At 31.6% G+C, this 19,783-nt stretch overlaps 1 protein-coding gene across 1 annotated transcript; it reads right to left on the reverse strand.

The window, feature by feature from the left end:
- Nucleotides 1–1,794: 1,794 nt before the first annotated feature.
- On the reverse strand, nt 1,795–14,880 carry LOC134264092 (protein draper-like). The gene is made up of 10 exons (XM_062746397.1): nt 14,764–14,880; nt 10,970–11,197; nt 10,049–10,303; nt 6,514–6,651; nt 5,684–5,821; nt 4,846–4,986; nt 3,737–3,874; nt 3,307–3,405; nt 2,142–2,247; nt 1,795–2,022 (listed from the first exon to the last, which is right to left on the reverse strand). The coding sequence occupies exons 1-10, from the start codon at nt 14,834–14,836 to the stop codon at nt 1,848–1,850; spliced, it is 1,491 nt and encodes a 496-aa protein (XP_062602381.1). The 5' UTR covers nt 14,837–14,880; the 3' UTR covers nt 1,795–1,847.
- Between the last annotated feature and the right edge of the window lie 4,903 nt (nt 14,881–19,783).

Below are 19,783 nucleotides of genomic sequence, written 5' to 3' on the forward strand. Positions count from 1 at the left end.
TTTTTATTAGGACTTCATCAAGTCATATCAAAAATATTGCAGTTCTTTTCATAAAAGAAAGCGATTTCCAACTTATCAATCTTTATGGGATATTTGTAATAAATATCTAATAAAATAACGAAATACATGTGACACGAACAGAAAAAAAGTAACATGCATGTTTTACATACTGATACAAAGATATTTTACATACTGATACAAAGATAGCATATTATGAAAAATGTGAAAAATACTCTTTCAATATGAACAAAAAATAAAAATAAAATAAAATGCATGACAAAAATTGTTGTGACTTCACATTTAATGTTCTTTAAGTTTGGAAACATAAAACATCGAATGTGGCAAGATATTAATGAATTTAAAAATATTTTGTTTAGTTAAGATTAATACACAAATACATTTTCTGGACAAAAATTCGGCTTGGTCTCTCTATTCTAGTAAAATCCCTTTCTATTGCATGATCAAGCATTTTTTGAATTTATAATCATACTTATTTAAAACTCACATAAATCTTTAAAAAAAAAAAATAAACAAGTAAAAAATATATAATATCCTAATTATTCTTAAGTTAATTCCTGACAGACATTTTACATTTATTGACTGAGTTCGAGAACAAAATGCGCTTTGTCAGACCCAAGAAGCAAATTGTCTGCCTGCGGCCGTTACGCCGAAGGCAGACAGTTTAGTACGAGGGTCGACAAAACTCATTTTGTCGGAGATTGAACATAGTCAATAAATGTTTTGTTATACCTTTCATTTTAATAATTTAACATTACATTTATTTTGTATTGTCTCCCGTGATGTGACCTCAGGTCTGTCACTTTTAAGACCAAAGAATTCAAATGAGACGAAGCTTCGCTCATTCTGTGAAGTAAGCGGTCCAATATCTCAGCAAACGGTCCAACATCTCACTCAGCAATCCAACATCGACTTTTTTTAAAATTAAAATTCAGTTTTAAAATCAATGCACGTTTTTGCACTTCTGTTTTCCGTTGATTTCTCGTAGTAAGCTTTAACAGTGCTGCGTTGGCAAATTATATTTTAGAAACCAATAAATGTTGAAGTAAGAGACACTTGCTGAATCACTCTTAAATTAATTAAAATTACACTTCCAAAATGTATTCACTTGTAATTTGAAACATATAGAAGGTAAATTTTAGATAGACAAATCTTTAAATACATACATTTTTAGTGATATCAACGTAATCAGTAATCTTGTTTTGTCTATTACAGATATACAATGTAATTGGTTCTAAAATATATCATGAACCATTGACACTTACATAATGCAAAAATTCCATGCAGTTTTATTTTTTCTTTTTTTTAAAACAATCAATAACATCATATCCTCTCACTGTAGAATAGAATGGTATTTGATATTAAAGAACTACATAAATAAAAGAAATTAAACAAAGCACCATAGATTGTATTGATCATCAACGACAGTAAGTATTCCAAAAAAAAAGAACATATTAAGCAGAGCAAACACGGATTTTCCAAACCTTAGAGATGAGATTAGGTGCCATAGAGGAGCAAGCATTGCCCGCCAACCGGTCACACCGCTGTGTGCTCCTTGTCATAATCGAGTAATAACGGAAACAAACCTTATAAACGGCCGTCTGCAATGAACTCAAGTTTCAAAGTACCATATTTGAAATACAGACTTGGATGTTCATGTAGTAAAGATATGTAAAACTGCTTTTTTCTGTTTTTATATATTATAATATTTGTTTTAATATCAGGAACAAATATAGTATTAAAATATTGTTTCAAAAATTCTTTAATGATGAAACTATTGACAAAAATAATAACAATTTGCATTGTATACATAAAATCCTCACTTCTTTCTAATGTAATTTATCATAATGGGAAGGTCGACTTATTTGACCCAGTTCCTGGTATCCTGCGTTGTCCTCTACTTTATCATAGATCTCTGTGTTAGGCTTGGTGTGTTCAATGGACCTCTGTTTTTTGTTATTCGTTTCTCGACACGTTCCTTTACATGTATTCTTCCTACAATTCCTGAAATCAAAAGAGTATTTAATTATGTACACATCAAATAAAAAAGATTAGTTGATTATTTCTTTTCAAAAACATATTACCGTATTGGATTTGGAAGAAGAAAAAACAAAAAAACTCACCAGATAACGAAAACGATATTTAAAACCAGGCTTAAGCAAAGCGTGGAAACCACTCCGTAAAGAGTTGGATAGCACTGACTTGTTGTATCAGAATCTGATGATATGGCTGTAATTAAAACAAATGTTTGTTACACAATAAGTTTATAATCTTGATGAAGAGTTTTCATGTAATAAATATTTTTCCAGTTTCAAAAAGATTGTTATTAGTTTCAATATGTTTAAAGGTTTTGACAAAAATATAAATTCCAGCAATATGATCATTTGCGGACGGCTAACTTTTACTGATTAGCAGCAAATGATTTTTACCAACTCTCTATTAACTATCTCGACCACGATAACATTGAAAATGGATGATAAACGATAAGCGAAGGAAACGATACAACACAGGTAGACACAGGAAACTCTTATTTTTAAATAAGTGATCATGTATCAAAGCGAGTTTTCAAAATGAATCACTAACTCAATGAATAAGCTATTTAATGAAAACATATGTTGAAATAAAATGCTTCTTCGTTTTCCTAATGATCTGACTTAATATCTATAATGGATATGACCATATTTTGTATGGTTTAGACCAAAAATATATTTAAACCGAAAACAGGTTGCAAAATAATTATATGATAAAACAAAAGCTCTATGATAAATTTCAAGTGTATATTTATAAACACGAAGACCAATAATTTTACCTTCAACGAGGCAAGCGCTTGGCAAAAGAACATATGTTGCCTATTTTCTATGTTTTTACAATGGTCAGGGGCGGCCGATGTTTGAACTCCCAGCCTTCCGATCAGAGAGAGAGAGGGAAAGAGAGAGAGACAGAGACAGCGAGAAAGAGAGAAAGTGATCTATTAAATGAGTTAAAGTGATGGTCATCAATAGGATTATTTTAATATTTTTGTCAATAAAAGCAAGTCAACACCATAATGCAGATATTATAAAAACAAAAAGAACAAGAATAATGTTTTGTCTTGTATATATTTGCGCCTATAACCTTTGTTGTCTAGTCCTTAATATAAACTAATAAAGAAAAATTCAGGTAGTTAAAATTCCTTAAAATTACATAAGTTTCTGTAGTAAACTAAATTATGTATTTCGCAGAAAAAAAGACCTAAAATTTCAGTTAAGAATATGGGAAGATTTGGAAAATAATGCAATTCGTTATTACCACGACACTCTCCAGTTTTTACGTCACAACTCTTTGGAAATTTACAATCGACGCTACATGTCTCCTTGCAGTTGTATCCATAAAATCCATCTGGGCATGCTAGGAAAAATGAATTGCCGATCAAAATGGATATTTATTAATACAAATGTAACATATTCCCAGTGATCAATTAATTTTTTAGACGATTTGATGGATTGATCCCTTGAGATATTGTAAAGTTACACAGTGTTACTTATACGGATAAAACGAATTACGGATATAACGAAGTTTTTTTCACAGGTCCCGGTGACTTCATTATAAGCTAGTTTTACTGTATATAGCTCAATTGAATAACATATGCATTTTGTACCTGTTAATTGACTACATATAATACTTTATGCCTATGTGATGAGGAATTTTCTATTTTTATATGCATTCTTAAGTACATTACCCTGTGTACAATTTATTCCTTGATAACCTTTGTCACAACCATTTAAACATGTCCCGTTCACAAAATGGCATTGTTCTTTATCAAGGCAAACACCACATGAATGGGCACAGTTTAGTCCAAACGTTCTGCTATCACACTCTATAAAAAGCATACTATAAATAATTCCGCTTTCAAGCTTTTGTTACATGCATCAGCATTTTTAATGTCATTCAACAGAATTGACTAGAATACATAATTATATGACTTTCATAGACACAAAGAATATTCCAGAGAAATCACAAAAACAAATAAAGACAAGAAAACATTGATGTAACCATCAATTGTCGCCCGGGAAATATATAAAGTAAACAATGAAAATGAGTCTTGCTCATCAAACTGCTTCGATATGTGTGAAAAAGCATGCGTATTATTGATGGAGACGATAGTCGCGAATATTTTGAAAACTTGTAGTCGGATAAAAATCAATCAAAACAGATATAATTTTAAACTCAATTCCTCAAGTAAAGTTTGGCTGCATAAAATTTAAATTGAAGTTATACACACGCATCACCTATATTTAAAAATGTATTAATTTTCAATTTTAGAATATAAAACATGAACTGTATAGAGTACGTTTTTATCCGAGAAGTAAAATTTGACGTTCTAAAAAAAAGGGACCTGTCGTTTTTCGATAGTAAATGATAAACAACTTTATATATTAAATGTGTAAAACATATACATTTTTACAGATTCACTTCATGGAAGTAATATATTATGTATCTCGTAATTTATAAACGGAAAGAACATCCTGATTAACAATTAATCTTTTCAATGTTTAGAAAACCTTTAATTCTAAATAACTACTCCCACCCCAATCCCCATACACCAACACTTAAACTTATATGTATAGAGCAGCCCGGTCCTCCGGGCTGCAATAAATTGATATTTATGATTAAATTAAAATATTAATGAGATAATAATAAAATGAAACAAATGATATGATAATTATTTTTTGGTGAAACAATTTGGGAATCTTTGATTATTTTTCAACCTTTTCTCTTTCCGCAATATGAAAAATAGAACACATAAGTAGTAAACCTGTTTGAATTTTTTATATAGAATAGAATTACTCCTATCACATCTTTTATCTTTCCATCCCGCCTTACATCCACCTTGACATTCTCCGGTCACTCTGTTGCATCTACCAAGGACTCCGCAATTAATGCTGCAAACATCCTGACAATTGTAGCCATGACGTCCTACAGAGCATTCTAGGATGCAAATAAAAACAAGATAAAAGGAATAAATAAACATTTTTTTCCCTTTTTATTTATTTTCCTATTTGTTTATATTGTGATTTTTTTTTCCAAATGACTATTAGGAAATTTGTATTTGTGTGTATTATAAAATTAAAAAAGAATCCTTTATTTACATGAATCCGGAGGAAAAAAAAACACGCTAAAAGATCGACAAGTTTTGCATGAAAATGTCTACCTCTTTAAAACTTTTGTCAAATGTTTGACTTTATGTTCCAAACACTGCCTAGAACATAATGCGCTAGTATGGGAACCTGGATTTTCATTTACTTTATCCTCTGATAAAATTCGATTAAAAAGAGTTTTTAAATTTCTGACTGATGATTTTCATACCAATTGTTAGTCCATTATTTATACACTGAATTGACGACGGATATTTTCCGTTATTTCTTGATCATTACAAGGAGCACATGGCGGTGTGACCGGTCGGCAGGGGATGCTTACTTCTCCATGGCTCCTTATCTTACCTCTGATGTTTCGGGGTCCGTGTTTGCTCTGCTCTTATTCTGTATTGTTTTATGGACTTTGAGATTGAATATTGTTCGCTATTTCCATATCGTTTTTCCTAATAGTAAATTAAGTAAAATAGCTTAGGTATGTTATAAGTTATATGCTACATGTTACTTGTGTATGTTTAGAAAAGTTTGCACACCGTCATTGCATTTTTCTCCCTGAAACCCCTTGTCACAGCCTTTAAAGCATGTCCCATTGATGTGATGACACTGTTCGAAATTCAAACATGATCCACAGGAAAGACTGCAATCTGCACCGTAAAACCACGCATTGCATTCTGCAATATCGAAAATTCTTTCATTTTCTTACAGATAAATAAATTCTAAAATATTCAAAGAAATAATTTGGAAACTACTAGAAAGTCTGAATTATGATGATTTACCATATTGACTTCTACTATATTTATATATAAGCAATATTTTCTTTTCAAAGTTAAAGAAATGTACGAGGGCTGTTAGAAAAGTTCGCGGACAAGTTTCATTGTGAGCGCATAATTTCTATGAAACCGGTTACGCTCTCCAGACAAAAAGTTTTCTTTTTCCAATAAATATAGAAACTATGGTGCTTTCGGTGATCCAGCTATATTATCTTGTTAAAATATGCTTCACTGAGCATGCTTCTATTTAGGAAGTTTACATTACATCAACTTTCTAAGTAGATTAAAATTTCAAAGTTTTAGATAAAAAAAAATTATGATAGTAGACCTTTCGCTACAGTATTCATGAAACGTGACTTGGTGAAATTTTTAATTTTATTGGGGGGTATTTGGCCGTTTTATAGCATATAACTTGAAATCCTATGACCGTTGAGTAGAAACAGTTGTCAATTTTCAAAGTTTCAGAACGTTAAAAAATTCATTCATAATTCCTTCATTGAATGTTGCATCGATAGAAATGCACATTACATATAAAATAGATACAGGTTGCCTCCTCCCCCACTCTCTTTCTCTCTTGTTTTGTTAATACGTACGTTCTTCACATCGCACTCCTTTGTATCCCATTACACACCCAAGACAAGTCCCATCCTCAATGTTACAACGCCTCTCCTGACAATTATTTGGACATGGTAATGTACAGTTTTCTCCATAAACACCTTGGACAGGACAACCTAATCAAATTAAACTGATAAATTATCAATGAATAACTAATGGTGATATTTGTTTTCTATATGTCTTCATTTTGGAAACTTTAAAACTTTGTTTTTTTTCAATCTATTAGTTTTCAACTTTATGACAATATTTTAGCATTGTTAAATCAGTAAGTTAATATTATATGATTCCTCTTTTATTCTTTGTCTTTGAAAACATTTACTTAAAAAAAGTAATAATAATAATAATTAATCAATAAATTCCAAATTGTTTCTTAAACAAATAAAACATATTTCATTGCATAACTGATGTTTTGTCACATGACAGTAATACCCGCGTTAAGGTGTTTTACACTAAGTGCACTCCATTTTAAATATACGTAGTTTTATTTTCAGAGAAGAAATATTTTGACGGAATAAATTCCATTGTGTACATTTTGTATTCGGCAAACTTTTGTACTGTCTTTACCTCATCATTATTAGACTGTTCGTGGTGTAGAGCAAACAAAATAATCGATGATCATTAAAAATTTATAGTGATTTTTTTTTCATACCTCGCGCTTAAAGAGCAGGAAGGTAAATAGTCCGTCTGTCTGTCCGTCCGTTCATCTGTTACATTTTGGAGTACTCATCTCTTATCCGCAACTCCTCTCATATAACTGAATGAAATTTGATGAAACTTTCAGAGAATCTTCCTTATATAATGCCATTGCGTACCACTTATTTTACTTATTCATCCCATACATATTTGGGTGTCCCATAGCAAAACATGGACATTGCCAATATATTCATATATGGTAGGGGTACCATTTAGTGAGTTCATTGCTCACATTACATGTACCTCTAGCTGATTTATTTTACGTCGACTTCTTTTATTTACAATGTAACGGAAAAATTCTCACAATAGTTAAGTTGATTGTCTTAGCATACTGTAAACGTATTACATTTGGCTGACGGTGTATTCTATTTAGGTCCGTCCGCTGAAAGCATCTTCCGCAAAAGCAGGTGCTTTGCAAAATTTCTTGCTTATATATACAGCTGTATTTTATAAACTTAAGAACATTCATAAATCTTAAATTCAGTAGTACACGCGAAATGAAATACATTTACAATCTATTTTATGCTTTCTTATTTCCATATACAAAGGTTGCGTGCCTCCTTTCTTCTATACCCCTTTCAAATGTGTCTCTTGTTTAAGTTTAGAATTATGTAATGTATGATTATTATTCGATCTTTTGTTGTTTATTGCCACTGTCAGAAGTACGCTTGCTCCATATTCGGATAGTTTTGGTTGAGGTGGGGATCTTAAAATCCGAGGCCCTTGTCACAGCAAGCGTAGGCATGATTAAGATCCCTCACTGCTCAATGGTCCAAGTTCAGGTTACAAAAATTATTGACAAGCAAGTTGATGAAACAAGAATATCAGCTGTCTGGTTTAAAGTCATCATTTCGTAAGTTCTATGGTCGATGCAATGACCTTGTTACCAAATACAATCTATTATGGGGTTAAATGCTGACTGACGTTTTTCATATTAATTGTTAGTCCATTATTTTTACACTGAATTTACGACGGATTTTCCCGATTTTTCCAATCATGACAAGAAGCACACGGCAGGTGTGACCGGTCTATTTCTCCATGGCACCTGATCCCACCTCTGTTGTTTCAGATGCCCGTGTTTGCTCTGCTCCTTTTTTTATTGTTTTAAATTCCTTGATATTGAATACCATTTGTTATCTACATTTCCTTCTTTGAGGTCCTTCACGAATATTTGGTGACTTTTCTTCGAGTGAAAAATCCATTCACTCAATAAATCAATCGATCTATTGTTGCACCATTACCATTCCTTTCAGGACTATAAACAGTGCTAACTAATATAACAAACAATGCTTACAAGTTCTACATATCAGGAACAAAAAAAGCGACATCAATTCAATTTACTACATTATTTTAAGTAAAATGCAGCCGAGATTTTCAAGAAGTTTAAAATTAACATATATATAAACCGAAAAATTTGAATTTTAACCAATGAATTAAATTAATTTGTCGATCCTTTTATTATATCAGTTCGATTTTTAAAATTAATTTTGTTGATATTACATACATTGTACGTATATTACGTATACATTTAAAAAATTCCTGTCAAATTAAGGTTTTTCCACCCTCGAAATTCCAGTGGTTCAAAGTACAAAACTTGCATCTGTTTTCATTTTTTATACTTTAAATTTTCTGAATACTGCAAAATTGTATAGGTCGCCATATTATTTATCATGGGAGACATAAATAAACAGAAATATACGTCAACGTAAAAAATTCCACATTTTTTCTACACAGTATTACGAAAAATATGTAAAATCTTGTTAAAATGCTAATTCTGTATTGAATGTTCCTATATACTTCCTACTCATAAGATACTTTTGAATTATGAATATCAGGTAAACTATTTTACATTAGAAGTACAATATAGCAAATGCCAGAATGAAGAGACTTGAGAAGGAGTCATTGCCCTTGTCAATATTTTTAAAAATTGAATAATTGATAAAATAAAGAAAATATACATTTTATAAATTCTTTCACTTTTCAATACTTATCATTCCTCCAAAACATATTGTTCTATTAGGTAAGAATTTAAACTAATAACAGTTTTTGCAAAAAACCTATGACGTCATAGGAAAGTGGACTTACCTTAAGTGGTCCATATATTGAAGTTTGGTCTAGAGGCAGAGATCGTGAGCATATAAATTTATAAATGACTTTTTTAATATTCAAAATCACGGTAAACGCTGTTTTCAAAACGTAAAACATCTTGATTTAAAAATTATCACATCCTTATGGTATTTTGTTTTTCCTTAAAGAAAAAGGCCTGCATAACTTTTTGTACGGACGCAAATAACTATTACAATATGAAAATTTTAAAAAAAGAATATCAGGAACAAAAATCTTTAAATACTGAAATATCTCTTAAATGTATAAGAAATGTAGATGAATACATTCACAAGATATTTAAGAAAACATTGAAAGATTCCGTTTCCATTCATTTTTTTTCTATTGTACTATATTGACTATTCAGTGGCATTTTAGGTGGTTTATTTTCTTCCTGCAAATAACTTCAAATAAAAGATCTTTTTATTTCGAAATATATACATCTAGATTTGTTATCTGAATATCACAGAAGTCGGTTGTGATCTGTTTAGAGCAAGGCTGATTTTTAAATACTTTCAAACGCAATATATATTGCGTCAATCACATTACGTTTAATTGCAAACATAGTCTATGTGTTTAAACGTCTGAGGTCGCGTATTATTGCAATGTACATTGCGCTTAATGGCAAAATATTTCTTTTTCTGAACTGGTTTCAATGGACTTTTTTAGAATATACCTATGGAGAAAAAAAATATTGTTTTGATTGTGTCCTCTTACCATAAACTTCAAGTTCACAGAGTTCGTTGTGTGCATACGTTGAATAGCCATCAGGGTAGGTAACTCCTGGGAGTCTCTCATTGTAGTAAATGACGTATCTCCCATGATTTATACATTTTATTGTAGCAGGATTTGGTATTGTAGCCTTGGTGTAATTCACGTCTTTGAAACAAAGATAGCCATCATATCTATTGGTTGTGTTCGAAATGTAAACCGAAAAACCAAGAAAGCGTGGCGCGTATCCATTGGTTTCGTCTAGAGAAACATAATTACATGTAAACTTCTGTTAAGTAGATGTAGCATTACCAAAGACATAATTATAAGTGTCACAAATACAAAGAAGATCATTATCATGATGAGAATGACTTTGGCCAAGAGACCTGCTAAATTTCAAAATTCTTATGTTTAATGTCTTTGATAATTTCTTATTAAAGTTTTTATTATGAATATCACATTTAATTTTGTTTGTTTGGAATGTGGAAAATATAAAAATTATTTTCAAATTATATATATTTCCTAACAAACAAAAGTAGGCAATTTATACTTGACACATCAAACCTTAATGTAAAAAAAAAACTCAAATGAATCAACCAAACTAGAATTATTTCACATTTCTGTGTTTCAAAGCCAATTTTAGTGTTTCAAAGCGAAATTTAATCTATTACTAATGCATAATAAAGTATTTTACTTTTATTGTTTTTTTAAGGATTTATAGCATATGCAAAATTTTACTCTTAATAGTTGTAATATTCTTTTCGAAGAAAAATGGGGAAAAAATTAAGATTCAAAGATACGCAATTCAAAAGTTGACTTAAGTATAAGACGTTCATCAGAAGAAATTGAATTTAAATAATGGGTTTGTTAAACGGCGTTACAATAATTCAAAATGAATCATTTTCAAACAAGTGGTTTATGTAGCACCCCATATGACATCATCCGTCCTGTAGAAGATGGTTATATGATGTATACTGAGTATGCCTCCTAGATCCACACGCCAGATTGCAGTTACTTTTACAATGTCAGATATTGTACACTGTTCTCCAGCAGCACTCTGAAATGAATACCGTCTATCTACAGCTTTGTCTGCTCCCCATCTCGAGGAAGAATACGGATGTTGCTGCCAGGCAGGCTTGTTTAATGCTATGTTTTCTGTAAGTAAAGTGAAAATAAATAGTCCAGGGGAATATTATCTTCATCCATTGCATATTCTCTCTCAAGAACATTCATCTCCATTATGATATTCAATATGAAAGAATGAGTATCCTGGCTCTGTCCAATAATTGTATTGTATGTAAAACTGAGAGAGCAGTCAATGAACATCTGTATAACATAAGGTCTTTTTCGCTTAGATGAATATAAACCTTTCAAAATACGTACTCTATTGATCAGCAAGGATTTCTTATGTATTTTTTTGTTCATTCCAATGTATTTCATGAAAGTATGGGGAATTTTGAAGTGTTGTGGATGTGATCAAAATTTTTATGGTTTAGTTTAATCATTCTTAGGTCAGATCAAGTGTCCACAAGTATGATGGGATGGATTTGACCTTCTAATACTGATTTTGTGCCAACTGTGAGTTTTTCCTATTATTGAGCCCAGATTCGACATGAAACCTCCAACAAGCCAACAGGTGTTATAATTTTAGTACTCTTATATGTAGCTTTATTATGGAACATACTTTTACAAAACTTTGGGAAATATTAGCACCGAAGGTCTGACTACAACTGACTATATTTTTAAGAACATATCATTCATACCAAACAAAAATGAAACAAAAAGGATTAACAAGAAAGTATAGAGAAATCAAATAAGGAGTTATTACAGAAGGACTGGTGAATTTCTAGCAGCATGTTTATAATAGAATTAATAAGTAGATGAAAGATTAAGTGTCAATAAATGTAAACAGAAGTCAATTGAGGCATTAACTGTCCATCTCTGACTAAGGTACTTATGGTAGGATTAAGGTGTGCAGAATTTATAGATTTTAACATATTTCCGAAATATATGAAAAGTATTCTTTTTAATAATTTTCACAGTCTCAAAAATGTATAATACATTGTATTAATTCATATCAATTTTATTAAGTAGAAGAAGGTCATATTTTACACAGTGATACATGTACATTGCGTACTTAGTAAACAAACTATTAGCTGTTGATTTTTTTTTATATTATTGTAAACATCTGACAGAGATGTGTATTGGAAAGTAATAAATCTACACTCTATTATCGGCAACTGGCACGACAGACGATAAAGTTGTTTCGCTATGACATACACCTAATTAATAGCGAGCGCAGCGAGCGTCGCGAAGCGAGCCCAGTAGAGGTACTAACGTGTAAGAACAGAGAAAATTCAGAATGAAATCTGTACATACGGCTAGGAAATTTTTTTGTGAAACATTCCCAGAATTCCTTTACTACCCAATGGCCTTTGTGCGAATAAATATTTAATCTACATCCTTACATTAATAGATGTAAAAAATCTGACACGGTAATCTAGTTAAAGCAATTCTCAAAGATCTCCCTGTAAATTGATATGATTGATAGGGTCAGCCTTCGGATGCTAGGATTTGAGCGCGGATTCTTTCGACTTGCACCATTCCCTCACAGAGCCTTGTCAGTGAACGCGCAAACACAAAAATTCTGTTGAAAAATAAATTGCCCTCCGTCCCACCCCAAAACCATCTGTAATTACTGCAGTGTCAGAATAGTTATCTTTGAATGGTTTCTTATGATACTTGCTATTTTAGAATAGTTTTTCAACTATATGGTTATTTGCTAAAAATTCGTAAGATTGTGGTGTTTGCACATTTTTATACCCCACCTTTGATATTTATTGAAACAAAATTGATTATGTCTTTCAATTGTTCATTTTTTCTGAATCTGCATTATATGTTTATATGCATGACATTTTCTTTTTTTTATATAGTCATTTATTATGTACAAAAATGGCATTTTTCAATTCATATAATCTTATTTCTGTTTCTTCGTATCAAACAGAATTAATCTATTGTCAGTGGATTTACATGAATAAATAATAACGTAAAGCATAAAAGGCTTCTATTTTATTGATAGATTTTAAAGAAACAAAAATAACTCTGCAATGTTTTTTGACCAAAATTGCACTAGGTGTATAGTTTCAACCAGACGCTCGGCTGTCTCCAAAATACCAAAAACATATTCTCGGTTATAAATGGGATTGGGGATCCCATGTAAACTATATTTATGTAATCAATACTTTTCGTCTTATCTTTCAAAGAAATTAGTCGCCTGCGTGGCGCAGTGGTTAGAGCGTCTGCTCTATAGTCGCGAAGTAAGGAGTCAATCCTTACGTCGCGGGTTCGAATCCCACTGTGGGACGTGGAGACCGGTCCTGCGGATGAGACCGTATAAACTGAGGCCCCGTGTCGCAGTAGGTGCCGGCACGAAAAAGATCCCTCACTGCTCAAAGGCCCTGCGTGCCGAGAACAGGAAAAAAAAATTGTAGCCCTCCACCGGCAAGTGTTGGCGTCTCCATATGAGTAAAAAAAATTCTTGAGAGGGACGTTAAACAACATACAATCAATCAATCAATCAATCAATAAAAAAAATCAAGTATCTATAATATAATATCATATTTAAATATCAATATGGAGAGCTTGATTGATTTGCACCTTTTCCTCTAACATTCTACCATCGGTCACGGTAGCCTAGTGGTAGAGCGTTCGCTTCGTGATCGGTAGGCCCGGGTTCGATTCTCGATCGCGGCGCCGCGTCATACCTAAGACGTAAACAAAGGTAGTGACTGTTCCTTCGCCAAGCGCTCGGCACTAGAAGTGAAAGTCACGGGTCTTTCGGATATGACCTTAAAAACGTAGGTCCCGTGTCACGGTAGGCGTTGGCACGATAAAGAACCCTCACTGCTCAATGGCCCTGAGTGCCGAGTATAGGTCTAAATTTGAAGCCCTTCACCGGCATCGGTGACGTCTCCATATGAGTGAAAAATTCTCAAGAGGGACGTTAAACAATATACAATCAATCAATCATCATCTAACATTCTACCAAAAGAGTTCTTGAATTACACCTTTGTAACAAAAGAGTCGGCCGCTCTGCGTCTTGATTTAGTGAAATAAAGCCCTGCAGATTATGCATAGTTATTTGTGTACGATGTAAACAAGCTACATGAAAGCTAAACACGGCTAGTAAATTATAGACATACTCCTATTTCGATACAATTGTGTACGATAAATCATTACTGGCCGGAAAAATTTCTCCGCATTCGTTACACTTGACTGCTTTATTGTATAACGGTATTCGTGCTGGTTGTCTAGCATTACCTTTCTATTAATTTCATTGCAATTTTTTTGGTGTATTTGTATATTACTTTTCACTTTGCTTGTTTGTATAACAATTCTATTTTTTATCATATTTTGACCTAAAACCGGGGACACGTGACTGTAAAGGGTCAAATAATGACATTTTAAATACCAATGTCAAATGAGATGCACATACTTTCCATGCTTAAAACTAAGACACTGAAACATACTGTGTGTTGTGATCGGTGACTATTTATAAATGTCATACCTCTACTGCATTAAACATAGCACTAAAATAAAAAGAAGTCAAGGTATTTAAACAATGCTACAGAGAGAGAGAGAGAGAGAGAGAGAGAGAGAGAGAGAGAGAGAGAGAGAGAGAGAGAGAGAGAGAGAGAGATTCATATACAAATAAGTCTTACCATAAGCAGAAATAATATTTACTGTGAATAGCATTCCACCAAGACAATTAAGCATTCCATTTTCTCTGTGCATTTTGTTTGACTCGGGATAATTTTAATCCAGGAAGTAAATTTTAACAGTTATTGATAGCAGTTTAAATATCTGAATTAGGTCAGGTTAGTAAAGCTATATATATCTTAACGCAGTCCTAGAGTTAAAAATAAATAAATACATGTATGTGGGATTTTTATTACAATTCAGGAAAATATTATTATAGCAGTCTGAAACATCATTTAAGAATGTCAAAGATAATCTTTTTTATTGCTTAATCCAATGTGATGGTGGCACAATTAAAAATTTAAAAATATCAACGTAATGTATTACTTTCCATACCAATAATTAGAAATACAAAATAAATGAGACGAAACAAGAAAGCTGGATTAAAAAAATAGTTAATCAATGCCTAACTACCGACAGCAAAGGAGTACTTATTTTACATTTATAATAAATTTGAAATGAAATATCAAAAATTATAGGCCCCTTGCGAATCCGGGTTAGAATAGGTCCTCAGTACCCCCTTGCTTGTCGTAAAAGGCGACTAAATGGGGGGTCCTTCGGATGAGACCGTATAAACCGAGGCCCCGTGTCACAGCAAGTGTGGCACGATAAAGATCCCTCCCTGCTCAAAGGTCGAAAGTGCCGAGCATGAGCCTAAATTTGCAGCCCTTCACCGGCAATGGTGACGTCTTCCTATCAGTGAAATATATTGGAGAGGGGCGTTAAACAGTATACAATCAATCAATCAAAAATTATAGCAAAAATATTTTAATAATGTAAAATTGTAATGTAATAATATTTTAATAACAATGTAAACAAAAAAAAAAAGAGAAACACAAAGAAAAAATGACATATAAAATAATAAAAAGAAATGTTAAGATTTAACGAAAACAAACCCTAAAATTTGAAATATTTATACAAACAAACAAGCAAAAATAATGGATAGAAATAAAATACATGCACTCTATAATGACAGACAAAAAGGCAGATTTTTTTACTTTCTTTATAAGACAGATTTCGGACCCACTCTGAAGATAATGAAAAACAAATACTGTAAGCAGTTGATAAATTTGCAAATGCAAGTGCATTGTATAAAAAAAATAATCACGTGACTTTTTTTTCTACATGTAACATGATTATATTGTTTTCTTTATAAATAATATATTTTCTATTTTTCAACATCACTTTGATTCTGACATTATATATGGGATCCATTCATATCCCAGAATGATTGCATTCTTCCTAGACACAAGACGTATTTTTACCATTATAGTTTTGGACATGTTTGTGGGCTCAATATATATGTTCACTTGCGCACATGGTCATAAGATGTCTATAATCTTTAACAAAATTAAGAAAGTCTAGAGTAAAATGTATAATGTATAGCGATATCCTGTGTTTTTCCAATCATAATTTACACCTAACTTCTTCAGTCTCATACCTAATAAAACGTGTTTTGAGTTTAAATAGGTTGAACACGAATTCTGGAAGCTGGAGACTAATTGTATAAAGATGTGTTCATACGATTACTACCGAACTGGTTCCAATAAAGTTTTCTCAATGTGTCTTGACTGCAGAATACAAAACACTGTGCCGGATAATTATGCCACTTCAAAAGTGGCATTTTGGCGCCCGCCAAATTCTCATTTCACATAAAAACCATGTATACCAAGTGGTAGACCATCACTCACAGAGTTCATAACTACCTTTGTTACAGGTAAATCTCACCTGCCAGGTGAGATAATCACCTTTGAACAAAAAATTCCCATAGGAAAAATAAAGTTCCTGTAGGAAAAATAAAATTCCTGAGGGATATTATCAAAATCCTGCAGGATTTCTGAATTTCCTGTGGGATATTTAAGAAATCCTACAGAAAATTAAATTACTATGGGAGAATTTAATCTCCTGTAGGAATACAATTTCCTATAGGAGAGAGAAAAAATCCCTTAGGAAAAATATATCCCATAGGATTTCTTAAATTCCTGTGGGATTCTCTTTTTCGGTCAGAAATTCCTGTAGGAATTTTTTTCACTTTTGAATTATTTACTTGCTCCTAAGGGAGAAAAATATCCTGTAGGAAATTTTAAATTCCTATAGGATTTCTTCTTCTCCTATATGAATTTGATACAACTGCATTTAGCTACAGCTAAAAATCAGCAATATACCTTATATTGTGTCAACATGGTCCAAAGAAAGAATCACTTTGAAAAAAATATAGATGAAAACACACATTTACAGATGAATATTGATAAATTATAACATTTTGCTGCTGGCTAATTATTAATTCACATCCAATGAAAACAAATAGCTATCATAACTGTCAAATTCTAAAAAGAACCCCAGAAAGTTTTATAATGTTTCCCTACCTACAATGTATTCAGTTTTTAATGCCTATAAATAAATCAGTAATGAACAATTTCCAAGATATTTTTTTATTTGTGCAATGCTTTCAAATTATGTCTTCAATATTTCCAAAAATATGATAATCTATAATCCACAGTGGCAAGACTTGCTACCAAAATGTATAGGACTTCCAACTACATGTACCTTAATCATGTTTATCATTAAAACAATATAAGTAATTATTGTGTTACTGCTTGTCTTCCATACTTTTCATATGGTATGTGCATATTGAATGTAACAGTTATGCCTATCAATAATCCACTTAAATAATTATCAGATTATATCATGTATATGTTCAATTTTAACATGTGTTTTAATAACATGCTTAAACACAATTTATACTGCTGTGCTGAATGCACTTGTTAAACTCTACATGTAACACAAGATGATAGATACTCAAAGAAATAGTGGCTGCTAAATATTTGTTTAGCTTACCTGTTACATAACTTTTACTTTAATTATCATTTCTGACAAAGAATGTAGAATATTATGATACCCAAATACTTACACATTGCATCCGATTGTGATGTTAATGAACTAATTCAGGCATATTAAACCAATATTTCAATAAATTGAGTATCAACGAAACTATATTGATTTAAATGTACTTGAATTAATCCGTAGTTTTTGTACTTTGAGCTTTCTTACAATCTTTGACATCATTCACTTCAATTCTGTCTTTCCTCAAATTCTTTCAGCGAAAACAAAGCGTATTACAGACATTGATCGGTAACAGATCGCTTCGTCCCCAAATGAGTGGATTCGCCCCCAGATGTTGCGCTCCAATTTCAATGCGGGTTAATAACCGTTGAAGAATGGATACTTTAGAGTGTTTTTCCTGAGAAGCGCATTTCTCTTGCATGTTTGTTAAAACCAAGGGATTTCAATGTTTTTTTTTTTCAGGAGCTGGATGCAATATGAACTTTCATTCTAGTTCTCAGCTATTAAAATTCACAATATGATATTTACAAGAAAGATGTTAATTTTATCATCAGTGCAGTGTGAGACCAAATTTAACATGTATTTGTCTAAAAAATAAAAATGAAAAGATATGATCATTTAAGAAAATCAAGATACTAATAGCGATTTACTGAGATTATTAACATGTTGATTTATGTTCTTTTTTTCTTTCTGACACTGTATTTTTTTTTTATATTTAGATAGATTGATTGCATGTTGTTTAAAGTCTCTCTTAAATTTTCTCCAGAAGTTTCACACATATGGAGACACCACCACTTGTCAGTGGAGAGCTTCAAAATTTGTCCTGTACTTAGGCACTTATACTCAAGGGCCATTATATAAGCAGTGAGAGATCTTTTTCGTAGTGGCACCTAGAGGGACACAGGCCTCGGTTTCTAGGTCTCATCCGAAGAACTGGTTTCCAAGTGCAACAGTGGCCTTTGAACACCCAATGTCAACTTCTTACTTAGCAACTCAAGAGCAGACACTCTAACCAGAGTGCCACAAGGGTGACTTGCATTTACAAGAAAAACAACACATGATAATGGAAGCATTCTTTGAGATAATTTTTTTTGGGGGGGGGGGGGGAGGGGGGAGAGGGACTTTCTAATATTATATCTTTTTATATATCTAGAAAGATCATGTTTTTACAAGAAAAATTATACCAAATTTATCATCTTTTATTTCAAAATTTAAAAAAAATATGGCCATTTAAGGGAACACACTATTATCAATTTACTCCGTTCAACATGATAATGGAAGAATTCTTGGAAATATATTTTTTTTTTTGGCTTTTTGACTTGAAATCTTTTAATATTTAGAAAGATCATGCTTTAACAAGAAAAATAATACCAAAATTGTTTTCATTTTTTTGAAAATAAAAAAGATATGGCCATTTAAGGGAACACACCATTTTCGATTTACACCGTTCAACATGATAATGGAAGCATTCTTGGAAATAATTTTTTTTTTTTGGCTTTTTGACTTAAAATCTTTTAATATTTAGAAAGATCATGCTTTAACAAGAAAAATAATACCAAATTTGTTTTCATTTATTTGAAAATAAAAAAGATATGGCCAATTAAGGGAACACACCATTATCGATTTACAACATTCAACATGATAATGGATTCGCATTCTTGGAAATATATATTTTTTTTTTTGGCTTTTTGACTTAAAATCTTTTAATATTTAGAAAGATCATGCTTTAACAAGAAAAATAATACCAAATTTGTTTTCATTTATTTGAAAATAAAAAAAAAATGGCCATTTAAGGGAACACACCATTATCAATTTACTCCGTTCAACATGATAATGAAAGCATTCTTGGAAATAATTTTTTTTTATTGGCTTTTTGACTTGAAATCCTTTAATATTTAGAAAGACCATGCTTTAACAAGAAAAATAATACCAAATTTGTTTTCATTTATTTGAAAATAAAAAGAATATGGCCATTTAAGGGAACACGCCATTATCGATTTACTCTGTTCAACATGATAATGAAAGCATTCTTGGAAATAATTTTTTTTTTTTTGGCTTTTTGACTTAAAATCTTTTAATATTTAGAAAGATCATGCTTTAACAAGAAAAATAATACCAAATTTGTTTTCATTTATTTGA

This window comes from Saccostrea cucullata, unplaced genomic scaffold (assembly GCF_032062105.1).
Source record: "Saccostrea cucullata isolate Sc308-1 unplaced genomic scaffold, CSIRO_AGI_Scuc_v1 ctg11075, whole genome shotgun sequence".
In the NCBI taxonomy this organism is placed as follows: domain Eukaryota; kingdom Metazoa; phylum Mollusca; class Bivalvia; order Ostreida; family Ostreidae; genus Saccostrea; species Saccostrea cuccullata.

Bases quoted from the DNA above. Each gene is read 5' to 3' on its own strand.
- LOC134264092 (XM_062746397.1), bottom strand. From the start codon at position 14,836: ATGCACAGAGAAAATGGAATGCTTAATTGTCTTGGTGGAATGCTATTC. The intron at 3,875-4,845 runs GTAATTCTATTC...TGCTTTTTATAG, and splicing joins AGATAAAAGATGTGATAGGA to AGTGTGATAGCAGAACGTTT. The intron at 3,406-3,736 runs GTAATGTACTTA...CATTTTTCCTAG, and splicing joins AGGAATAAATTGTACACAGG to CATGCCCAGATGGATTTTAT.